At 40.5% G+C, this 25,283-nt stretch overlaps 1 protein-coding gene across 2 annotated transcripts in view; it reads right to left on the bottom strand.

Moving 5' to 3' along the window:
- Window positions 1-830: 830 nt before the first annotated feature.
- Window positions 831-25,283, bottom strand: part of shtn1 (shootin 1) — a 37,240-nt gene continuing 12,787 nt past the window's right edge. Inside the window, exons 4-17 of one of the 2 annotated variants that reach the window (XM_060879647.1) lie at window positions 24,054-24,148; window positions 17,160-17,328; window positions 16,765-16,862; window positions 15,808-15,889; window positions 15,325-15,419; window positions 10,692-10,838; window positions 10,392-10,545; window positions 10,058-10,184; window positions 7,496-7,581; window positions 4,973-5,079; window positions 3,845-3,895; window positions 2,946-3,072; window positions 2,700-2,837; window positions 831-2,410 (exon numbers count right to left, since the gene is read on the bottom strand). In XM_060879647.1, the coding sequence (XP_060735630.1) occupies window positions 2,728-2,837; window positions 2,946-3,072; window positions 3,845-3,895; window positions 4,973-5,079; window positions 7,496-7,581; window positions 10,058-10,184; window positions 10,392-10,545; window positions 10,692-10,838; window positions 15,325-15,419; window positions 15,808-15,889; window positions 16,765-16,862; window positions 17,160-17,328; window positions 24,054-24,148 (1,448 nt within the window). In that variant the 3' untranslated portion in view covers window positions 831-2,410; window positions 2,700-2,727. The remainder of the gene's footprint in view (window positions 2,411-2,699; window positions 2,838-2,945; window positions 3,073-3,844; window positions 3,896-4,972; window positions 5,080-7,495; window positions 7,582-10,057; window positions 10,185-10,391; window positions 10,546-10,691; window positions 10,839-15,324; window positions 15,420-15,807; window positions 15,890-16,764; window positions 16,863-17,159; window positions 17,329-24,053; window positions 24,149-25,283) is intronic. The other variant, XM_060879648.1, reaches the window with a different exon arrangement.

The following is a 25,283-nucleotide window of genomic DNA, read 5'->3' as shown; positions in this document are numbered from 1 at the left end:
GAGTGGGTGTTGATATTAAATACAATATTAATTCATTAATAATTAAATACACAGAATGAAACAAATGCTGGGTCAGATGCTGAAATGCTGGGAGTTTCGAGCCCGCAGTAAAATTTATTTCCATCCACTTCAGAAATGTCAGATTAGCATGTGAGCAATTGTGTCGCCTCACCCAATCGTCACTTTATCAGAGATGAGAAATACCATGGATTTACAAGTGTTTATTATTTTTTTGATACAATGACACGTCTCAAAAGGTACTTATTCGATCTTCGGTAAAAAATAAAACCGTCTTGAATAGCGTGTACTTCCATCAATGCAGACACTTTGAATTTCCCCTTGAAAAAGAAACCTATAAGCCTTGCAATCACCCCACAATCCATTAATACGTAATGAGTGCGAGAGCTCTCTCCTGCTCTGTGCTTGACACCAGGTATGTGCTCTGTTCCTGAAGAGGAGCAGGTCGCTGAAAGCCCTCGTGTTTCTCTCTGCGCAGAGCCGAAGAACAAAAATTTCACCTCGAGCGATGAAACGTCCGAGATCACGGGCACACGGATGTCACCTAAATCGGCTGCTTGCGTGCGACTTGTGAACAAAAGAGGGAAGACTCAACAACTTCCTGTCTCCTATATGGAGAAAGCAAGAATGTCTGGAAATAGTCTAACTTATAACTTACACTTTATAATGAGTTGTCTGAGGAAGTATTTTACTGGAAGTAAAGTATGATGTAAAATATGGCTTTGTTTCCCCCAAAAAATCTTATTTTTACACGATGGTCTGGTTGTTAATTTTACATCAAAACAAGCATAAAAAAAAAAATTAAACCTATCAATATATCATAAGAATTTAATAACATTTGTTCAGCAAATATATTCACATACAGTAGTAAACACTTGCATGATTTCACAGTTTATATAATGGACAGAAACATTTTTTAAATCAGATTTATAACACAATGCTTGTGCAAATACCAAGCATTTGTGCTAAGAGTGTTTAGTTTATTAGGTTTTAGACATATTTTGATTAATCAAAACAGAAAAAAAAATACAGAATCGAAGACTTTGCAAGCTTAACCTGTGAATGTTGAGTCATATGGTAAATAACACTACTTGTGTTTTGGTGTTAATATGCAACTTTTAAGTTTCTTCAAATTCCTTGACAGAAAATAAAAAAAAATATTTTTTTCCCCTGAGATTACATTCATCATTTTTAACCTGAGAGTAACAAGATTGACTTTCTGTATTTCTAAAAGAGCCATCTATTGTTCTGTAGAAAGGTAAAAAGACTGACAAATAAAAAGGCGATACAACAGCAATGAGAGAGAAAAAAGGAAAAACGTCACAGTTTGACAAAACCACAACAATCAGGAGAGTTAGAGACAGACGAGAAGAAAGATGTCCAGCGCCCTGTAATTACTGATTGGGTGTATAGAGGATTAATAGTGGTCTAGACACAGCCATTCAAAATACACACACTTGGCGAGCGTTCAAGGCTAAGCTCCTGTGCTCGTCTCCAAACTCTCTTCATGCACACAAAACATGTGTGAATAACTTTTGTCTCAAATGGCACCGCGATATAACTCGAGCAATCTCCAATGTCTGTGGGAAAAACTAGATTTTATTTCACTAGCAGAGGAACCACTACTGCTACACCACCTTAATAATCAACAACATGCTAAAAAGACCTCAAATAAATGAAAAAAAAAAGAGTAAGGAATGTAATATGTCACAGGATTAAAAATTCTTTTGATGAAAGATTCGTTAATTTATGAATAACGTTATTGAATTTATTTTGGACGATTTTACACTGAATTCTATTACTGGCCCAAAACAGAGAAGGCATCTATATGGTTTTTTTTTTAACGTACCAATATTCGTATCATGAACTTTTCAACCCTACATGAGCAGCAATGGCCACAGAATGGACAGTTGCTTCATTCTCACGTCCCAGATGTAATAACATGACAACGGCTTTCTCTTTGGTTAAAGTCTCCTGTTATGCTCTTGAACAACTACAAACAAACCATTAACAGTAAACAGTGACTTCAGAAAGAAACATTTACACTCAAACACAAGATATTTAATCATGAGGACATCCTGGTGCCTTCCAAACGGTAAAGCGTTTACTGTGTGATGATGTCAATGAAGTGAAATAAATTCAACATTGGTAACTGATTCAAAATTGGTATGGATTCAAGGTGGACGACCTACATGGAAACATCATTAACAGGTTTAAAGTGTTTCTATTTATTAGTGCAAACAAAAATTTGAAGGCTTTTCCAGCTCCAGTTGGACTGCTTTCCAGATCAAGGGTTCCTGATGGTTTGTAGGGTTATGACGACAGCTCCTGGTTTGTCCCCTCGGTTTAATACCATAGCCATGCTTGTTTATCTACTGCCATAGTAAGTAAGCTAGATACAGAAAGGATGAGACCAACGAACATTAAAGAATTACAAAGTGACAGAAGGTAGAGCTTCAGAAACTGGACTAGGTCTAAACCTGCTTTATCAACAGGATCAGCTCTAAGCAATACAAAGGCTGGATGTCCAGACATTATGGTGAGATTGATCAGTATTAGGACACAGCCTAATTGGTGTAGAACTTGTAAATGTTACAAAACTAATAGTGTACTATTGTCTTGACTAGGGGGAAAAACCAGATAGAGCTCTTCCCTAATATACCTGTATAAAATATACTCACAGCTCAGGTTTGTGTAGGTGTTCAGGTGTCAGTGTTGCGTTTTGTCCTTAATGACACTTTTATCAGCACTGGTGGTGGGAGGTATCTTAACCCGGGTCATATCCAGAACACTGCTGGAAAAGGGTTGAGCTGACACTGCTGGGGAGGGAAAAGGTGAACAGGAGCGTAAATTAAATAGGGAGAAAATGCTGAAAGCGCTGAGTGTGTGTGTGTGTCTGTGTGTGTGAGAGAGAGAGAGAGACTCACTGTTATCGTTTGCAGTCTCCAGCACGCCTCGTCGTTTCATTAGGACTTTCTGGAGCTCAGACTGTGCATCCGGGGAGGAGGGTCTTGCAGGAGGGGAGGGGCAGGGGGTGGGGCGTTTCACGGTGGACTGCATACATTTACACACAGGGAAAGTCGTGTCAGACTCCACCCACAAAATAGAGCCCACCCACTCAGATACAAACTATTACATTCAGAATCAGAAGAATCTGTGCAGACCTACATGCCGAAACAGAAAAGTTGAGGACGGTGCAGTTTTCATTAGCACGAAATCCACATATAAAAATGATCTCATTTAAAATGACAGATTTCATCTGATCCGAAATCAAGTTGCACTTGGCAATGTGAAGTGCATAAATCTGGGAATATAAATAAATCTCTTAGTTTTATCCTAGTCAAGTTTACAGTGGATCTGCAGTCGCTTTCTTGAAGGGGCAACTTTCACATCTAGGGGCAATTTATGTCTGGTTTTTATTTATAGCTGGTCCACACACACTGGCATGTTTCTGGGAGGTGGGAAAAACCCGGAGAATCCGGAGAAAACCCACACCAACATGAGGTGAATTCAGACAAGAACCCGATCTTAGGATTACTTTCAAGCACCTGTTATAATGAGGCCAAGTGTAAGTGTGTAGAATAATCTGGACTAAAGACGTCTTATCAATACGCTTTATCCATCAGCTTATTGGCTGTGACCACAAAATAAAATCTATAAGCTTTTGGAGTGACTGAATCATGGAATCATGCCCATAAGGAGAGGGACATAGAAGTGGACTGGGGCAATGTATGACATAAGTTGTTTTTTTTTCAACAAAGAATCTTTTTTTTTATTTTATACAAACCAAACAATGTTTTTAAACCAAAATGTTTTAAATATTTACCAAAATCCCTTTAAGTTCCTGAATGGCAGAGCCGGACGGCATTCGCTCCCTCTGTTAATAATGAAAAGGAACAACAAATAAACAGTATCAATAGCAATCAGACCGAACCACAATAATCTAAATGTAAACCACTTCTGTTGAGTTATCGATTCTGATTCATTAAAAGGTGTCGATTCATTCTAATGCGGTTCTGAGAGTCGTGTCGGCTGTGATTCAAACCAGGCGATATTGTTTCGATAGTAACAGCTCGTTCACAGCAGCTTGCATGCGTCATAATCGAAGCCTAGTAATATGATATAATAATAATAACGACATGTACGTCGAACATTTATTAAAAGGAGTCAGAGGTAAAGCTGTAAATTTTCCACCAAGATGCACTGTTTAAAGCTCGAAGTAATAACAAACACTAATCTGTCTTGTGGCCATTAATAAAACGTAACAAAAACAATTAACCTGCAAAAGGTGTCACTGTTACTAAGCAAAAAGAAAAACCGCGAGCAAACTGGAGTGGTGCTCGGGTGTTTATTTTTATAGCTAAAAATAGTGTTAGCCTCGTGGTTAAAGTGTTGGGCTACCAATCGGAAGGTTGTTTGTTCGATTCCTATGTCCACCAAGCTGCCACTGCTGGGCCCCTGAGCAAGGCCCTTAACCCTCAGTTGTATAAAAATGAGATAAAATGTAAGTCGCTTTGGATAAGGGGTGTCTGCTAAATGATGTAAATCTATACAATATCTATTTTTCATTAATGGAGGTCCAAATACAAATCTCCAGAGTTTGGGACCTAATATTATTACTTGAAGAAGCATCACAAGCCATCTGCTAAATTAAGGAAGGCAATTTTTTATTCACTATGCTAGAGCTTACTGGGTTGTTGGGTTTGGACTGGAACATCTACGGGGTGTCCAGGTAAAGCAAGTCATACATTTACACCTTTATTCAAAGTGACTTACATTTTTTATCACATTTTATACAACTGAGGGTTAAGGGCCTTGCTCAGGGGCCCAGCAGTGGACCTGGGATTCAGACTCACAACCTTCTGATCAGTAATCCAACACCTTAACCACTGAGTTACCACATCAAGATGTTTATAAATAAACGAAACTAATTATTTTCCTGTGTGTGCGTTACCTGTTGTGGTCTGGCCTTGTTGACTGTCTGGCCAACTGGCCGCAGCTGAATGCCCTTTTTAATTCTTTCCATCATCTCGGACACAGCCTGTTGTCTAACGTCCTTCTCTAACACACGAAATGAAAAGTATTTGAAGTATAAACGCATTTAAATGCAACATTTCCGCCTCCAAATAAATAGGACGCATGTCTTCATAGTAATCAGACTGAAAATCCCTGAGAAATGAAAAAAGGCGATTTCAAATTATTTAACATCCAGTAAATACCAGTCATGACTGCAGTGAGAAGGAGCAGAAATGAAGTCCTTCTATTAAAGCTTCTATTAAAGGTTTTTTAAAAAAAAAAAGAAAAAGAAAAACGTCAGGAATTCCCAACAAATCAAATCAGAGAGGAATGTAGCCTTGGTCATGTTTGCTCACATTCAATCGTGCAAACGCAGCCGTTCTCTGTGTGCGCTGACTTCACATTGAGGTGCAGGTCGATATGTTTTGAACTCGGGCAAAAACAAATGGGAAATTTATTAGCGTTTTTACATCCGTGAATAGAGCACATATTTTAGTGCTTAATGGCAGAACTGGGTGGATTTATGTAAATGTCACAGCCCAAAATTAACCAAGGTCATTTAAAGTACAAGCGAATTCTCTTAATGCGGCTCCTATATATAATAAACACAAAACTTTCAAAAGCAGAAGGTCAAAGAAGTTTCTAGGAGTCAAACTTTTTGCCGTTTGTTTCTCAGTGCTTTTCATTTGCTTTAAAGAACATGACTGATGTCAGTGATGGGGTGCAATACTTCTTCTATTAGTCAGTACTGCTTATAGCCATAAATTTTGTTACAGCACATATCCTTCTGTAAATTTCAGTTTATAATTATAGCCATCTGTATATTATGTTCATAGTACATACACATCTGTAAATGACTCCTATATTACCATTTTAGGGCACGGTGGCTTAGTGGTTAGCACGTTCGCCTCACACCTCCAGGGTTGGGGGTTCGATTCCCGCCTCCACCTTGTGTGTGTGGAGTTTGCATGTCCCCCCCGTGCCTCGGGGGTTTCCTCCGGGTACTCCGGTTTCCTCCCCCGGTCCAAAGACATGCATGGTAGGTTGATTGGCATCTCTGGGAAATTGTCCCTAGTGTGTGATTGCGTGAGTGAATGAGTGTGTGTGTGTGTGCCCTGCGATGGGTTGGCACTCCGTCCAGGGTGTATCCTGCCTTGATGCCCGATGACGCCTGAGATAGGCACAGGCTCGCCGTGACCCGAGGTAGTTCGGATAAGCGGTAGAAGATGAATGAATGAATGAATTAGCATTTTATTTAACTCATTTAATGTAAACACTGTATATCCTGCACTTGCTGCTACTGCACTCCGGCTAGACCTAAACTGCATTTCGTTGCCTTATACTTGTACGTGTGTAATGACAATAAAGTTGAATCTAATCTAATCTAATCTAATCATGATGAAATCTAAATTCAACACACACAGAAAAAGTACAGCATTGCGATTAAAGCGAAAGAATAGAAAAACTGCACTTAAGATCAGGGTGGATTAGTATCTGCATCAACACCTGTGTATATTAGTTAGATTATAATCTCAAACCTCACGATTCGACAAAAACGAATTTAACTCCGTCACTTCAGATTGGTCGGGGATTACAACACGATGCCTTCATAGCTGTACGAAAGCAGGCCTGTTTTTAGGCCCTGCTGACATTTAAAAAGCATTTAATAATAGCTGAAATCTGTCGTGTGCACATTGCTTAATGGCTCTATCATTTTGAGTGCACTTTCAGAAAATTGTTATTTTTGGAAGAGGTCTACAAAGTCGAAGTCACAAAACTCCTACATACTGGATCAGAGGTGTGAAAGAGTGCTTTAAAATGAAAATTAATTTCTTTCCCATGCATACCGGTGAACGCAGGCAAGTTATAAATTTCAGTAGCAAAGCGGTTTTAAAAAAAAAAAAATAATAAAAAAAAAAAAGAGAGAGTTCGCATGCTAATTTTTCTCAGGAACTCATTATAACGTAAAGACATAAAAGTTTCTAGTACAGCAATGTCGGAAAGGGCAGGAAATAGAAATGAGGATTTTTAGAATCTTTTCTTTTAGTTGACAATATGCAATTTATTTAAATAAAGGCAGCACAGGAGGATGTATTAAAATTAAATAAGTGTCATAAGTGCTAAGATTAGAACAGAAACCTTGCTATGGATTCATGAATAAATCGTTTTCTTTTAAATCTCTTCTTTTTATGTTTATGATTTTTTTTGTGCCTCATTGAAGTGTAAAAACCTAAATAGTTCATATTTCGTTTTGTTTTTCCTGCTGTATTTTTAAGGATGTTTCTTTCACACATAACACACATAAATACATAAACGGTGCTGAAACCAGCATTGACGTTGGGTGTATTTGAGTGTGTGACGTTCCATCTGTCCGTAGACTGGCAAAGCTTCAACAGAGACAAGGAGGAAAGTCATGGCAGTAGACGCCACTGTAATTCTCGCTCTCTCACGCTAGACTCACCTGGATCTTTCGGTGCTGCGTCTCTCTCTACTAAAGGAATGTCACAATTGGTGCCTTTTTTCTTACGAAGTAATGACATGAGTGAGCTAGAACAGTAAGAAAGGGAAAAAAAATCATTTCAAGAACAGTATAACAGCATCTGTTTATTAGGGTCTTTATAATAACTAATAATAAATAAAGAGGTGAACATGACGGGGGCGGGGGTGCACGGTGGCTTAGTGGTTAGCACGTTTGCCTCACACCTCCAGGGTCGGGGTTCGATTCCCGCCTCCACCTTGTGTGTGTGGAGTTTGCATGTTCTCCCCGTGCCTCAGGGGTTTCCTCCGGGTACTCCGGTTTCCTCCCCCGGTCCAAAGACATGCATGGTAGGTTGATTGGCATCTCTGGAAAATTGTCCATAGTGTGTGATTGCGTGAGTGAATGAGAGTGTGTGTGTGTGTGTGTGTGCCCTGTGATGGGTTGGCACTCCATCCAGGGTGTATCCTGCCTTGATGCCCGATGACGCCTGAGATAGGCACAGGCTCCCCGTGAACCGAGGCAGTTCGAATAAGCGGTAGAAGATGAATGAATGAAAAAATAAAGAGGTGAACATGACGGGGGCGGGGGTGCATGGTGGCTTAGTGGTTAGCACGTTCGCCTCACACCTCCAGGGTTGGGGGTTCGATTCCCGCCTCCTCCTTGTGTGTGGAGTTTGCATGTTCTCCCCGTGCCTCGGGGGTTTCCTCCGGGTACTCCGGTTTCCTCCCCCGGTCCAAAGACATGCATGGTAGGTTGATTGGCATCTCTGGAAAATTGTCCATAGTGTGTGACTGCGTGAGTGAATGAGAGTGTGTGTGTGCCCTGTGATGGGTTGGCACTCCGTCCAGGGTGTATCCTGCCTTGATGCCCGATGACCCCTGAGATAGGCATAGGCTCCCCGTGACCCGAGGTAGTTCGGATAAGCGGTAGAAAATGACTGAGAGTGAGTGAGTGAACATGATGGTACAGACCCGGGGTGCAGATTTTGAACAAGATTCTATAGATCTACAGCCTGACGTTTTCATTCTGAACTTCCAACAACGTTCTGTTCAAACCCAGATCATTAAGTAAAATCTGATAATAAACGAATAATCATCATCAGTCCAATTGAACCTAATAGTCACCAAATGAAGTTTTCCATCTGCATCAATATTTTAATTAATAACTGCCTTTAAAAAGCATCCCGATAGATATGGTCTTAACACATAAACACGTTTAGTTCTGACTAATTCAGATAATACGGTTTTATACTGTTTCTTTCAATTAGTCCATTTCGTCTTACATAGAAGTCAGATGTCATCCTTGCTGTGTTCTTAATTTAGAAACATCACACTGTCAAAGAAACTGCAAAACCCATTAGCTTTTAAAGTCGGCTTTCAAGCTCAGAATGTGTTTTTTTTCACATTCATGATTAAATTGCTTGATGGTGAGGTTTCACACAAATGACATTAAATAACAGAAAACACTTTTTTTTTAACCCATAAAGAAAACCAGATTCTATAAATCTGTAAATTAGGAACATTCTGTTCAAACCCTAAACAATGTGCCTGTTTCCATGGTACAGTAAACTCGTATTGTAATGTCGTGCATTTGCATACTGCTGCATGATTGGTTCTTATATTTTATGACAAAATAATACTTACACATCATGTGTTCAATCCTAACTCACACATTTCTATTGCGGTTTCCAGCTCATTTTCTCAAAACTCTCTAAAAACGACTTGTTTTTTATTTAAAGAAGGCAAACGTGAACTGTTTCTTTCCACCATGTATGTGTGTGTGTGTGTGTGTGTTTAATGTGTGCAGTGTCTCCATTCATGTTACAGTGAGCCTAAAGCCAAACCCAGTGGCCTAATGGTTAGAGAGTTTGACTCCTAACACTAAGGTTGTGGGTTCGAGTCTTGGGCTGGCAATACCACGACTGAGGTGCCCTTAAGCAAGGCACCAAACCCCCCCACCCACTGCTCTGGGTGTGTGTTCATGGTTTGTGTGTGTTCACTGCTGTGTGTGTGCACTTTGGATGAGTTAAATGCAGAGAACGAATTCTGAGTATGGGTCACCGTACTTAGCTGTATGTCACATTTTAGAGAAGCCAATCAGACTACAGTACATGTCTTTGGGCTGGGGAAGGAAACCGGAGTACCCAGAAGATGCATGGGGAAACCATGCCAACACCAAACACATGGTGGAGACCTCTGAAGATACAAAGCAAACACAACACACTAACCCCTAATCCTAACTAGTAAAGTAATGTAATCACTCTACATTAAAAAGAGTAAAAAAAAAACAACAAAAATATGGCAAAATGTCCGACTAATATTTCAGATATTATAAAACGTTTCATATGATGTGAAAATTTCAGAATTATTAATAATTAGATCATTAGAATTATTCAAACTATTACTATAAAATATCTGTAAATGCTATTTCGATATGAAGAATACTAAAATGAGATTATTATACCATCGGAGTATTGCTATTATATCGTCATATTGTCCAGCCCTTTGTGTATACAGATTTTACAGCACACAGACACGGTTTTACCTCAGAGGGTTTGCTGAGACTGAAGGTGGAGGAGGAGGAGGAGGTGGAGGAGGAGGAGGAGGAGGAGGGGGAGCTGGGGCAGGTACAGGATTTGACACCTGCTGTAGCTTTTTCTGCAGTTCCTCCACTAAAACACACACACACACGCATTATATTGGCACACCATCCTGCCGTTGATTATTTTTCTATAACCGCACCAATTGTCATTACACAAAACTGTTGGTGTGTCTGTCAGTGAATAAGTATTTTTGTGTGTGTGGTGAATGGTGTAAACTCGATTATCATGTTATGTGATGTGATGTGTGTGTGTGTGTGTGTGTGTGTATGTGTGTACCAGTGAAGCGGAGGTCCTTGGCCTCAGTCTCAGCTCTGGAACTTTTCTCCATAAAATCTTTTCGCTCTTCCTCCAGTACAGCTGTCTTCCTCTCCAGTGCAGCCAACTGCTTCCGCAACTCAGAGCCACGCAGTTCATCCTCCAAACGCTTCAGCTGGAGGCACATAACATAAAAACATGCACACACAAACACACAGACTCTGCTGTAGGTTTTCCATTTTGTTTAACTTTAAGAAACATGTAGAAATATATGTGTGCATGTTTATAATATGAAGTGTGAGTGTGTGTGTGTGTGTGTACCTGTTGTTGGTGCTCCAACTGCTGTGTTTCCATAGTGTGTGTGAGTGCAGCGATCTCTTTGAGAGCTTTATCCAGAGCTTCAGAAGGTGACACACTCTGCATCAATGCCTGACTCTGTCTCTTGAGCTTCTTCTTCTCCACCAACATCTACACACACACACACACACACACACACACACACACACACACGCTTCTGATTTCTGATTGGCTATATATCGTGGAAAATGTACAATTAAATCAGAGTTATACTACAACGTCATACTATATACTCATGCTCTAATGTTTCTATGACAACCAGCATGAATGATAGCTTAGTCTAGTCCAAATTTCAAGTAACATTGTGCTGCTACCTTAAATATAAAATTACTAACACAGAAAAAGTTCATTTGTGTGTCCTGTTGGACAACTATAAACACTGTCGAGTGTTAGTTTAACACTCTGGGTGTTAATTCAATGCGGGGGATTTTGCTGCCTTACAAAAACAGTATAATGTTACCCTAGAAGAGGAACTGACAGAGGTCCTTTTCCAGAGCAACATGTATTAATCTCATTTTATAAAATGAGTATTTGAGGGTTGAGCTACATCATCCAGTCAACATGGACCAAGAAGGTTTCTAACATCTTGAGGAATCCATGTCACAAAGAATTGAGGGTGTTATGGGAGCAAAGTGAGGCCCTATTCTATATTAGGATCGAGTTCCTAATACATTTACATTTCTTATCCAGAGTGACTTACATTTTTTATTTCAATTTATACAACTGAGGTTTAAGGGCCTTGCTCAGGGGCCCAGCAGTGGCAGCTTGGTGGACCTGGGATTCAAACTCATGACCATCCAATCAGTAGTCCAACACCTTAACCACTAGGCTACCACATCCCAAATAAACTGCAATAACATGCAAAGTGTGTATACACTTCTTGAAGTTGGTGGGATATGGTAGCTTAGTGGTTAAGGTGTTGGCCTACCATTCAAAAGGTTGTGAGTTTGAATGCAAGGTCCACCAAGCTGCCACAGCTGTACCCATTAGTAAACACTTTAACCCTCAATTGCTTAGTTGTGTAAAATGAGATAAAATGTAAGTTGATCCGTACAAGGGAGTATAGACTCCGTACAAGGGAGTATAGACTCCGTATAAGGGAGTATAGACTCCGTACAAGGGAGTATAGACTCTGTACAAGGGAGTGTAGACTCCCTTTAAGGGAGTATAGACTCCGTACAGGGGGGTATAGACACCGTACAAGGGAGTATAGACTCCGTACAAGGGAGTATCAACTCCGTATAAGGGAGTATCGACTCCGTACAAGGGAGTATCGACTCCGTACAAGGGAGTGTAGACTCCCTTTAAGGGAGTATAGACTCCGTATAAGGGAGTATAGACTCCGTATAAGGGAGTATAGACTCCGTATAAGGAGTATAGACTCCGTATAAGGGAGTATAGACTCCGTATAAGGAGTATAGACTCCGTATAAGGGAGTATAGACTCTGTACAGGGGGGTATAGACTCCGTACAAGGGGGTATAGACTCCATACAAGGGGGTATAGACTCCGTACAAGGGGGTATAGACTCCGTACAAGGGAGTATCGACTCCGTACAAGGGAGTATCGACTCCGTATAAGGAGAATAGACTCCGTATAAGGAGTGTAGACTCCGTACAAGGGAGTGTAGACTCCGTACAAGGGAGTGTAGACTCCGTACAAGGGAGTATAGACTCCGTACAAGGGAGTGTAGACTCTGTACAAGGGAGTATAGACTCCGTACAAAGGAGTATAGACTCCGTATAAGGAGTATAGACTCTGTATAAGGAGTATAGACTCCGTACAAGGGGGTAGAGACTCCGTACAAGGGAGTATAGACTCCGTACAAGGGAGTATAGACTCCGTACAAAGGAGTATAGACTCCGTATAAGAGAGTATAGACTCTGTATAAGGGCGTCTGCCAAAATGCCATAAATGTAAAGTTGAGGCGTCAAATCAAAAACAGTTTGCAAATATTTTATAGTGACATTAGAGAGCTGAAATGAGACGACCGAGCAGTGTCTTTGGTATAGCAAGATTATCCCGTAAAAGCAGCTTGACCGGTGGTTTGACTTTAGCTCACGACCTTCCAATCAAATAGTCCTAGATCTTAAGCACTGAGCTACCACTGCCCACAATTTATAATGCAGAATAGTTTTTTCCTCCCATTTCCCACCCGAATTGGGTCATCCTGTGATTGACAGGGGCAAGAACTTATGACGTCTCTCCCACCCAAAGATTACTGCCCTGTTGTACTCTCAGCCATAGATAGCGTCAGGATTTGAACTCGTAATCTTTGGACGTTAATCGGAACGCGTTTCTGTTGTGAAAGTTTCTTCTGGAGCCTGTGATCATTTTTTTTAGCTTTAGCAAGTATCCATATTCGATCTAAAAGAATGTGTGTGTACGCTTCTCCTCTATACACCGACCACAAGAAGTTAATTAGGTATCTATTGTTAATGTCTAGTGAGCAAGATGACTCAGAGCCTACATAACATTCCTGACTGTGAGCAAGACATTAATGTTAGCGGATTAAAAAGCGCAAACGGGTTCAGTTCAATGAAAGGCTGAAGGTCGTGGATTTTATACACCTTCAAAAAAATGTATAAGAATTGGTTGAAGAAGATGAGATCACACATCTGTCATCTGAAAGCATACGAATCACAGGTCGAGGCCTTAGTGAATTATTCTGCATTCTTCCAGGAGGTAATAGATACAAGGCCTCGGTAAAACTCTGAAGGATTTTATATATATATATATATAAACCCATGTTCATTCATTTAGTGAATGTTATCAAAGTTTTCTTGTTTTCTCAGTCCTTCAATTTAAACTACGGTTCTCACTAAACCAGCTTGTTGAATAAATACGACGTGGACCGTTTCTGCACTACACTGAAGTACAGTATGCATGACATTTGATAAAAGTGACATTTTTAAAAGATTTGCACAACTGTAAGTAGCTAGTTGTTACACAACCGTCGATGGTGTAGTGTCATGGTTTGCTAGAGAGATTTGCTGAATGCTTGAAATGGGTATGTGTTAATTATAGAGTTTATCCTAAAAATATCATTTGACTGTGAGACACAGACACCTTCGCTGTCATTATTAGGGAGTTTCTGATAATGACAATGTTTGCATGCTTTTACTGTATAATTTCTCTTCACCAAAGACACCAATTCTTTGCTCAGTCATCTCATTTCAGGTCTCTGATATGACTTTAAAGTGTGGGTAAACCGTTATCACTCCACGCTGAAAACTAGCAAGTCGGAGATCGCTTTCACGTCTCGACTTTAAGTCGTCAAGCACGAACAGTATACACTCAATGGTCATTTTATTAGGAACTCTATACTAATACAGGGCAGGGTCTCACTTTGCTTTCATAACAGAGCAAATAGATTCTTTGTGACGTGGATTCCGCAGGATGTTGGAAATCTTCCTTGTGACTGGATTATGCAGACTATTCAGGATAACTTTACTGCTGTGAATCTCCAGTTGTGCCACATCCCAAATGTGTGGATTCATATCCAGTGACTGTTCATGAAACCAGTTTAAGGAAACCTTTGCCTTGTGACACGGTACATCATCACACAGGAAGCGGCCATTAGAAGACGGTAAATTGTGGCCATGAAGGGATGAACATGATCAGCAACAATAATAGGCTGTGACTTTTAAGCCATAATTGATTGGTATTAACGAGTCCAAAGTGTACCAAGAAAACCTTCCACATACCAATACACCACCTTCACCAGCCTGGACTGTTGACACAAGACAGGTTGGATCCATGGGTTCATGCTTACTGTCTGAGTGCTAGTCTTTGACTAGTTTTTCTGATTCTGCGTCCACTGCAGCCTCATCATTTGGTTCTTAGCTGAAAGAAGTGGAACCTGATGTGGTCTTCTGCAGTTGTAGCTCAATAGGCTCAAGGTTTATTGTGTAGTGCATTCTGAGATGCTTTTCTGCTCACTACGTATGTACAGAGCTGTGATCGGAGTTACTGTAGCCTTTCTATCAGCTGGAAACGAGTTTGTCCCTTCTCTATTGAGCTCTCTGATCAACAAAACTGTAGATTTGTTTATTTATTGTACCAAACTGAGCAAACTCTAGAGACTGATGTATCTGAAAAGCCCAGGAAATCAGAAGTTTCTCAAATAATCAGACCAGCGAGTTTGATCCCACCAATCACTGAGATCCCAATTGTCCCTGTTCTGATAGTTGACGTAAACTTTACAAGCTTTACAAGTCATAGCAGAATGAACACAAGACTGAGAGTGAATCAGATACTGACTGACATACTGAAATGATACTGAAAGATACTGAAATGCTGCATATAATAGAACAAAAGTGAAGGATAGCTTTCAGTTCAGTGAAGCCTGTAGATTTTATAAATATTATATAATATAAAGATTATCTCTTCATCACGGCACAGGTTTGTGGGTGGGATGTGTTAGGCAGAAAGTGAACATTTTGTCCTCAAAGACTTTTCATGTGAATGCTGGCTTACTACTAACTATACACACCCAACCTATGCTACTGATTTCCTGGCCCCGGCATATTTTATATTCTGCTGGATAAACCGTGTGTGTGTGTGTGTGTGTGTGGGGGTGTACTGTGTGTGTTCACCTTGTGTGCAAAATTCTCTGCCTCTACACGCAAATCCTTCTCCAGCTCCAGATCAGCCTGCAAGGCCTCGTACTCCTCCACCGCATACCGAGACACTACACACACACACACACACACACACACTGTCTTTGTACGATAGACATTTTCATCACAACTTCCCTCACAATGTTGAAAATGTCATGTATTCTCATCATCAAGACGACATTTACTCCCCAGTGTAACTCAATATAAGCCCACACATGCACATACAGTGACACACACACACACACACACACACACACACACACAGTGAAGTAATAAATGTGACTGGTGTCTGAATTGTGGCATCAACAGGCCTCAAAATATTGCAGTACTCAAAGACTCAGAGTTTAAAAAAAAAAACCTCTGCATCGAATCCCTGCTGTAATTATGATACAAGTGTGTGTATTGTCTTAGAGATAAGAGGTGATGTGTGTGTGCAGGGTTACAGTGACTGGAACTGACCTCTGTTATACTTCCCCAAGAGCTTCTTTTGTTGAAGCGTTTCGGCAATCAAAACAGTATTATCGTGTTTTTCTCGCAGGAGCTGAGAGAGAGAGACAGAGAGAGAGAGAGAGAGAGAGAGAGAACAAAAAAATTGTAAACATTGCTTGTTATTTCTTTTAGGTTTTCTGTGGCTTAAACGTGTCTACAGCGGCTTTTGGTCTCTGTCTGGTGTTGAAGATTGGTGTCTCGTGCTCATGAAGCTTCAAACACTGGAATGCTTTGAGTGTGAACTGGGATTTTGGGCCATGTGCCTCACGACCAAAGTGAACTGCAGAGCTGGGGAACAGAGTTTTCTGTGTGACAGCCACTGCTCTGAAATTCAAGATGATCTTTTGCCTTAAAACTAACGTTGTGACTTTGCAGGAAAAAAGCAATACTTTAGTTGATTATAGAATGTTGTTATAGCTGTTTTACAAATTATTTATTTTTTTTAAAAATAGAAAAAGAAACAGAGGGAGAGAGAGAGAAAATAACAAAGAAAAGAGAGAAAGAGAGATAGAGAGAGATTGAGAGAGAGAGAGAAAGAGAGAGAGAGAAAGAGAGAGAGCGAGAGCGCAAAAGAGAGCGCAAGAGAGAGAGAGAGAGAGAGAGAGAGAAAATAAGAAAGCAAAGAGAGAGGGAGAGATTATTGAGAGAGAGAGAGAGAGAGAGAGAGAGAGAGAGATTGAGAGAGAGAGAGAGAGAGATTGTGAGAGAGAGAGAGAGAGAGAGAGAGAGAGAGAGAGAGAGAGAGAGAGAGAGAGAGAGAGAGAGAGAGAGAGAGAGAGAGATTGTGAGAGAGAGAGAGAGAGAGAGAGAGAGAGAGAGAGAGAGATTGAGAGAGAGAGAGAGAGAGAGAGAGAGAGAGAGAGAGAGAGAGAGAGAGAGAGAGAGAGAGAGAGAGAGATGACTCAGATGACAGGATGTCTGCCGTACCTCCTCTCTGGTTTTGTGCAGCTGATCTCTTGTGGTCTCCAGATCGATGGCTAACAGCTTCTTCTCCTCCAGAGACGACTCTAATTTATTCCTCAACTCTAATTCAATCACACAAACATACAAATGTTATTCTCTAAAAACTAAACAGACAGAACACAATTTAAACCCACGGTGCGACACTACAGACAAACTTAAGTGTCCCAGTGTAGGGGGCGTGGCCTGTCCGTGTTAGACCCAGTGAACACAGTTTACATCATACAGCACTGAAACATCATTAAATCACAATGTACTCAATTCCTCACTCACATACTGTAAGTGTTTTTCTGTGTGTCTTTACATATAAATATGGCATCTATGGATTGGTGGCCAATTACAAAACCCGGCGAGTGACATACCAGACAGGACAAGCCGACAGTGGGAGGAGTTACAGGTTCCAGGCTCCGCCTCCTTATGATTTTCTTCATCCGTGTCATCATTGAGGTTGATTTCTGCAATGACGTTGGCATCTAGATGAGCCAAGTACATCATACTTTTCCTCTTCAGAGAGCGGTTTTGTCTGTTTAGCTACACACAAACACAAACAAATAAAAATGATTATTTAAATTATGGTGTAAGTTTTGCAGTGGTTAGCGTTGCTGAAATCTCACACATGACGTCTCACACATTCTTCCTTTGGGTCCTCTGGTTTCCTCCGGCCTGATTTGACCGACTACTCGAAACAGACTCTAATTGTGGAAGAATGTGTAAATGAGTGTGCACATGAGTGTACACGTGGCATCCTGGGAACATTCCTGTTCACACTTGGTGCTCCTGGGATCGACTGTGGATTCACTGCATAAAAAGATTACTGGAGATAAATGAAAGAAATGTTTTGGGGTTTTTTTTTGCTATTGTGGAATAGCAATGAGTTAAATGAGGCACAAATGTCAGGAAGTAATTTCTGTTTTCGTGCAAAATTGTTGCATCTACAAGTAAAACAATCTGAATGTTTAAAACGTCAAAGACGTCCCGAATATGAATAAATCAATAATAAAATCAACAGATGCTGCGCTTCTGCCTGAAATACCAGCCTTCTTACATGATTTATTTTTTTTTGCTCAATCAAACAGCGACAAACACACTCACACACAGACACACACACACACACACTCACACAGCCTGAACACTCTGGTGAAAAGAGCAATAATCAAAGGTAAAATAATACAGTTACACAAATGGAGAAGGAAGCAGAGAAAGAAAGATAATTAGAGTATTTTATCAGATACAAACATGTACATATCATTCGTGTTCGGGTGCCTTACACGTACAGCCTTACAAATTCCCTTCCACGCCACCCTTTTACACTCCGACATACCTGCGTGTTTTCTTTAAGGTCAAATTAAACATCCTTAAATATTGTCCATACACAGAGAGACAGAAATGTGAGAGGCTGCTAAGTGTGGGGACAGAAGCAGCCAATCGCATTGAAGGCATCTGAATTAAATAAATGAATCCTGAATGACACAGTGGTCGAAGCTGGGTGTTAAATTGCCCGTCTATATGTCACCTCTATTTAACGAGCGTTTATTAATGACAGCTCCGTCGGGACCAGGCGACACGCCAAGCCATTTCCTGATGATGTCCTTTACTCTGAATGCGCATATTAGAAAATACAATCAACAACACACAATGCGAGGATAAACACACACACTAAGTGATAATCATCCAGCATTGATGAGAGAGAGAGCGCGGATGTGAAATTACACATTCGCAGAAATCAGTCACACACACACACACACACGCAGACACACACACTCGGAGGTCGGCGTGCCCCCCCCCGGCTCCATCATCACCTCTGATCTCCACGTCAAAACAAAATGTCATGTGTTTGGATTGCACTTTGATTTGACTGGCACCGCCTTCTCTTTCCTCTTTTACTGCTCTTTTTTTTTTTTAAATTCGGGATGTTCCAGAGTTTAAGAAATTGATTATGATTTTTCTTTTTTCATCCACCAGAAAAACGAGGACCAGGTTGGCAGCCAAATTACAGGCATCGAAAACAAAGAATCAAACGTGTGAAATATGGCGGTTATTGGACCTGATTCGCTCGACTCTCCACCAGTCTAGAGAGAGACCAATTGTTTTCACTTATTTAAATGTAAATTGGAAATGAACCAATGCTGTAATTTTCACAACCTATCCTTTATATTTTACAAAAAAAAAAAAAAAAAAAAGGAGAATAAAACAGTATTCAGTGCTGCGTGCAATGTGTATTTTTTTAAGCGTAGTTCAGATTAACATCTCATGAAAAATCTTTCGTTTTCGTGTTCGGCTGCCGGTGAATCGAAAATCTTTCCGAGGTACGCTGGGTGCCAAGCGGGAAAACACGTCCCAGGGCATCACGCAGACACCCATTCACACGCTCGGTCTCACAGAGTCTGGATCCGTTTGTTTATTAGGGATCAAAAACCTTATCTTCTGTTCTATAAATCAGCATTCTGATCGTGTCTACGGTTAAAGGTGCTGAATTAATACAACTGAATAGATTTACAATCGTGTGTAGCCTCAATCCACATGAAGGCCTGTTTTCTAGAGAATTTTCACTGAATTCCAGTGGTTTCGTTACCACGGCGTAAAGTGGGCGTGTTTCTGGAGGTCTTGGAAAAACGCCCTCTTTAAAAAAAAAGCGCATACCTACGATGGATAAAACAGTCATACAGGTAGATTTTATATTTTATATATATTATGCTTTATTCTCTTACAGTTAAACTATTTTTGAAAACAAATAAACAACCAAAAACTACGGTTAGGGTTAAGGTTAGATTATCAAATAGGCCACGCCTACCCGATGACGCAATATCTGTTACGCTGTTATGAAATCCCTGGAAATAAGTGCATCTCTTGTTTATACCTTGTGTTGCTTGAGAGAAAGTTCTGAGAAGTCAAATTAGACTTTCATTCAATAGATAACCGGAAGTCATACTTTAATCCAGAAGCCGATGTTATTTGTCACGTATGCATTATAGCACAGTGAAATTCTTTCTTCACATATCCCAGTGTTGAAGGTTGGGGTCTGAGCACAAGGTCAGCCATGATACACAAAGCTGGAGCAGTGAGGTTTAGGGGACTTGCTTAAGGGCCCAACAGAGGCAGCTTTTTAGTTCTAGGGCTTGAACCCTGATCCTCTGGTGAACAACCCAGAGCGTTAACCGCTTGAGCCACCACTGATGCGCTAGTCAATCTAGTTAAAGTTGCTTAAAACCATCCCGACGTCTCGATCAATAAAAAAAGTATATAATAATAAAAAAATAGGAAAGTGCTCCATATTTAGCCTTGATGAATGCCACGTTCAGCTAAAACCGAAACAAATACCAATATGCATCTCTTGAGTATACACCAAAATGTCTGTTGAATGCCAAAATGGGTTCTATCCAAGCCTTAAAGTCAATCCTCTTCTTCACAGGACAAACAGAAGTGCTAGAGTGGTAAATGCTAAAAAAAATGGTTTATCGGTGAGGATAAAATGAGATGGTTCGGTGTGACAGTGTTGGAAGAAGACAGCTCTCACAGGGGCTGTTAAAGCCTCCTGCTGTGAAACCACAATTCATCACGCCGGCTATGGGGCTGTACACACTAGAGATGGCCCAAAGAGGGACCAGAACAAAGGACTGGAGAGACACACAGAGAGTAAGAGGGGGTTTTCAAGCACAGTGGCCACCAGCATTAGCAGGACACACCAGCATCTTCTTTAATGGGAGAGAGGAAGCATTGTGATTGGCCAAATCAGGCTTTTCTAAAGCACATAATGCCAGAGCACTACACTGCTCAGCTGTGGGGCTATTTCCTGTTTGATGGACAGCGCTGAAACGCCAAAAGCAGTTGTTGGAACAAGCTGTGAGAAATGACCTTAGACGAGCACCCCCTGGCAGTATGAGTCAGAAACACAAGTACAAAATAATACAGGAAACCTCAGACATGGATTGTAACAATGTTTGTGTGTGTGTTCACATTTATTATTAAGTGTTTCTGGGAAAAAAATAAATAAATAATTCTAAGGACAACTTTCTCTCACTGTGATGTTAAGGTGAAGTTTTGTGATGGAACACGAACGTGACGTAACGAGGAAATTATTACTGAAACGTTACACCACAGGAAGAGAGATGGTCTGTGAGCTTCACTCGCTTATGTAGTCTTCAATTATCAGCAAGCTACGTATCAGTCGGTACCACGTGTATGACTAGCGTGTATGACTCGTTATTAAACGATAAATAAAACGATCAATATTGTTTCTTTTCAGCTCAAACATACAAAGGCACTGTATAGAGTTTAGTTTAGACATAAATTAAAAATTAAACATCTATTTTAGCGATATTCTGATGGACGTGGGTTTGTGGAAGTGTACGACAGCAGCCGAAAAAAAAGAAGAAAAAAAAAAGAAAAAAAGAAAGAAACATCTTTAAATTGTGAAACCGAGCAGATTGAAAAGAGAATAACTCCGATTACTGGGTCCACCGTAGCTGAAATCTCATCTCTGTTTCTCTTCCTCCTTTCACTACAAGCACAAAACGCAGTGGTGCATCACCTTCCCACCTCCCTTTCCTCTCCCTTTCAATCTTTTCTTCCCATGCTCCTGCCCTCCACGCTGCTGTTCTCTCATCCTGCTCTCCCTGCATGGGTCTATCAGGCAGCAGGGCAGCAGAAAGCTGATTCATCTATCAAAAAAAAAAAAAAATGGAGCTCAGAAAAGAGGCCATGATCTCCGTCCACAACCCGCCTCACACACCTGGCTCACCCTAACGCTGTTTACACACCCTACGCTTTGCTCTCTCAAGGCCTAGAGCAATCTGTGCTCTGCTTGTAAGAGCCTTTTATATTCCTAGTAAAGTGTAGAGCATATAACGTTACCATGACTGCTTTGAAATATGGCATGTAGTATCTTGAGGAGTAATCCTGAAAAAAATTTAAAAAAAAGATGTAGTGTGCCGTCCGTGATGATCGACGGACGCCATCCGTTCCTTCAGCTCTTTGGCTAAATCTGGACTTTTATACTATTAGAAGGTCTGCAAGGATAACGGCGTTGTGGCTCACGTTATGACGATGCATTGGTGTGCTCTTAGAGAAAACATAACACATTTGCAATAATATCCCTACAAATTAAATAGACTTCGGTTATTTTTGGTCTACACCAGTTTAATGGGTAATAACTCTCACTCTCTTTGGTCTGTACCAATATTATGACCGTGTGTCACCTTAACCGTCGCTCCGCTGAACCGTGCGCAGTATAGATTAATGTCGTAATTAAAAAGTGAGGAATATGGAGGAGATGATAAGGTGATAAGGTTAGATAAGCACTGTAAATGAGAATGTTATTAATGAATACAGTGAAGAAAATGATAGAAGGGAAGAGAATAGAATTAAACAAAGTACACGGGAAAGAATAAAGAATAATGAAGAAAATACAGAACAAAGGAGAAAAGAACTACAGAATAAAAACAGCTCAAGAGACTAGTACAATGGAATGGAATGGAAGCGAATGGAATTAAATATAGAAATATAATAGAATCAAACTAGATTTGTAAAGTTCGTCGCGACAAACTTTGATGTTGGCTTTGACGATGCAATTATTCGCAAAGGACAGTGCTTTTTGGAGGCGAGTGGACATAAGGGTCAGTGTTACTTTTGGAAGCAAGTAAACAGAAAGATAGGGTGCCAAAACATTTGGAGGTAAGTGGAGATGAGCATATTACGGCATCAGAATACCTGTGAGGAAGTTCACCTCATTGATGTGAGTGTTTTGATATGTCACATGTCCATGTAGTAAAAAGTTTTTTGATTTTGCATATTTTGGGGGCGGGGCTGCGGGACAACCGGAAGGCCAGTCGGTACACCAGTTTACAAGTTTGTTCAGAGTATCATCCTAAAGGAGCTGGCCGAGTTTAATGTAGATAGTTCAAAAGCTTGCCGAGTTATAAACCTCCAAAGTTTATAATGGGAGTCTATGGGAAAAAAGGCCACTTTGAGACCCGGTACTGGAAGTACCGGTACCCGGATCGCTTAGAAAAGCAACAAACTTCAGACCAGCGTCTACAACATATCCAAATTTGGTGCATGTGGCTCGAAAGCCCTAGGAGGAGTTACTCTTGATAAATTTTTGTCTAAGCTTAAATAGGAAAACAGAATGTTGGCTTCTACAAAGCTACATAATAAACCAAAGTGCACAGGAAAGAATAAAGAATAAAGAAGAATATACAGAATAAAGGAGAAAAGAATTACAGAATAAAAAAGACAAACACAACAGCTTATGAGACTAGTAGAGTGGAATAGAATGGAATAGAAAATACACCCGAATAGAATAATACAGTGCAGACCAGAATAAAGCAGAACATTAGACCAAAGAACCATCTGAATCAGAACAGAACAGAATAAAATAAAGTGAATAATATAGTGTGGGGCAGAATATTACAAAAACAGAACATAATAGAATTCATTAGAACAAAGCATACAGCACAGAGAGTAGAATTACATAAAACACAAGGGAACAGAGTCGTATACTGTACTAATTAAAATGGAACAGAACAATAGTACTTTACAGACAGAATAGATAGAATCTAATGAAATGGGGCTGAACAGACTATTACTGAGTAGAGTATTAAAGAATAGAACGCAATAGAACAAGAGAAGGGAACAGTAGTGTAGAACGGGATAGAACGGAGCAGACTAGAACACAACAGTACGGGAGTTTTGAATGTTACGGCAAAGAATACGATGAAATACGGTAAAAGAGAACGGCAGAGCACAGAATGAAACGGAACAGTTAATTAACAGTAATTAAGAGAACAGCAAATAATTGGATAGAATATTCATTCATTCATTCATTCATTCATTCATTCATTCATCTTCTACCGCTTATCCGAACTACCTCGGGTCACGGGGAGCCTGTGCCTATCTCAGGCGTCATCGGGCATCAAGGCAGGATACACCCTGGATGGAGTGCCAACCCATCGCAGGGAACACACACACTCTCATTCACTCACACAATCACACACTAGGGACAATTTTCCAGAGATGCCAATCAACCTACCATGCATGTCTTTGGACCGGGGGAGGAAACCGGAGTACCCGGAGGAAACCCCCGAGGCACGGGGAGAACATGCAAACTCCACACACACACAAGATGGAGGCGGGAAACGAACCCCGACCCTGGAGGTGTGAGGCGAACGTGCTAACCACTAAGCCACCGTGCCCCCGATAGGATAGAATATAACAGAAAGAAAAGAAAAGAAAAGAAAACAGAAAAGAAAAGTTGAAACCTTAGTCGCCATTGCCTCCACCGTCTGCCTGCAGATCTTCTCAACCTCCAGGTTCTCCTGCATGCTATTGACCTCCTTCAGCACCATATGCGACACTGGATACACACACACACACACACACACACACACACACACACACATACACACTTGATCAGATAGACCGTTTGTATGGGTTTGTATTAGTCTCAAGCTTTTTACAGGTAGTCAAAGTGTACGATCTGAACTTTACCTCAAAATAAATAAACAAACAAACAAACAAAAAGGTGTGAAGAATTAAAATCTCATGTTTTTTTTCCCCTGATCAAATTCCTTTTTGATTTTCTCAGACTCAAAGATTATTAAGGAAGAACTGAAGAAATTCATATTCATGTAATTGCTGACTTTATATTTCATCATAATCACTCAGAACAAGTAGAGGGTTTGATTTAGTTTTTGTTTGTAGTTATATACTAATTTCACCACCATCGTGTGTGTGTGTGTGTGTGTGTGTGTGTTTTAAGGGGTTGATTAATAACATATCCTGTGATATTGAACCCCATGTTAGTTTCCGACTGGATTATTATACTGAGAACGTTTCGACCCGTAACACACCACTTGTGTGAAGTCGAGGCAAAGAGACATAAAGGCAATAACCTTGGACACATGTTGCTAAACTGAAGCCTGTAAACATCTCGTTTCTTGTTTTTTTTTTTTTTTCATTTTTTAGCTAACTTAAGAATCATACATATTTTTTTCCAAGAGCCTTTACATGAGCTTTAATTCTTACAAATGTGTGTGTGTGTGTGTGCGAGTTATGTGTTAGTTCTAATCCCCAGCTGTCTGTGCCACCCTGACCGTCTGAATTATGATCAGCATGCGCTCGGAACAGACCCAAATCTCACGGCTGGAATTAAAGCTGGCTTTTTTTTTTTTTTTAAATGTGTTAATTCAACATGTGCCAGTAGCTCTGGCATTAAAAACCCTCTGGTTTGACTGATGAATTGTTTTAATTGAACTATTTTCTGAAGGAGGCATGAGGCAGAGCATGACTCGTAATGCCCGTGGCTCTGCCATGATTCGTGTCAGTAATCATGCGGCGACACCGGCTGCAGCCCAGATCGCTGTCACTTAACTAATTACACATTGTGGCTGAGAGTCGAAAACATGAATTAGTGCCGTGGCGGACAGCGCCTTGCTCCCGATGACAACTAATTAAAAGTTGATGAACGGTGGCTTCCCTCTGTCATCCAT

The sequence above is a fragment of the Tachysurus vachellii genome, chromosome 10 (assembly GCF_030014155.1).
Source record: "Tachysurus vachellii isolate PV-2020 chromosome 10, HZAU_Pvac_v1, whole genome shotgun sequence".
NCBI lineage: Eukaryota > Metazoa > Chordata > Actinopteri > Siluriformes > Bagridae > Tachysurus > Tachysurus vachellii.
Note: the sequence above shows the minus strand (reverse complement) of the source record. Positions and strands in the feature narration are given on the sequence as shown.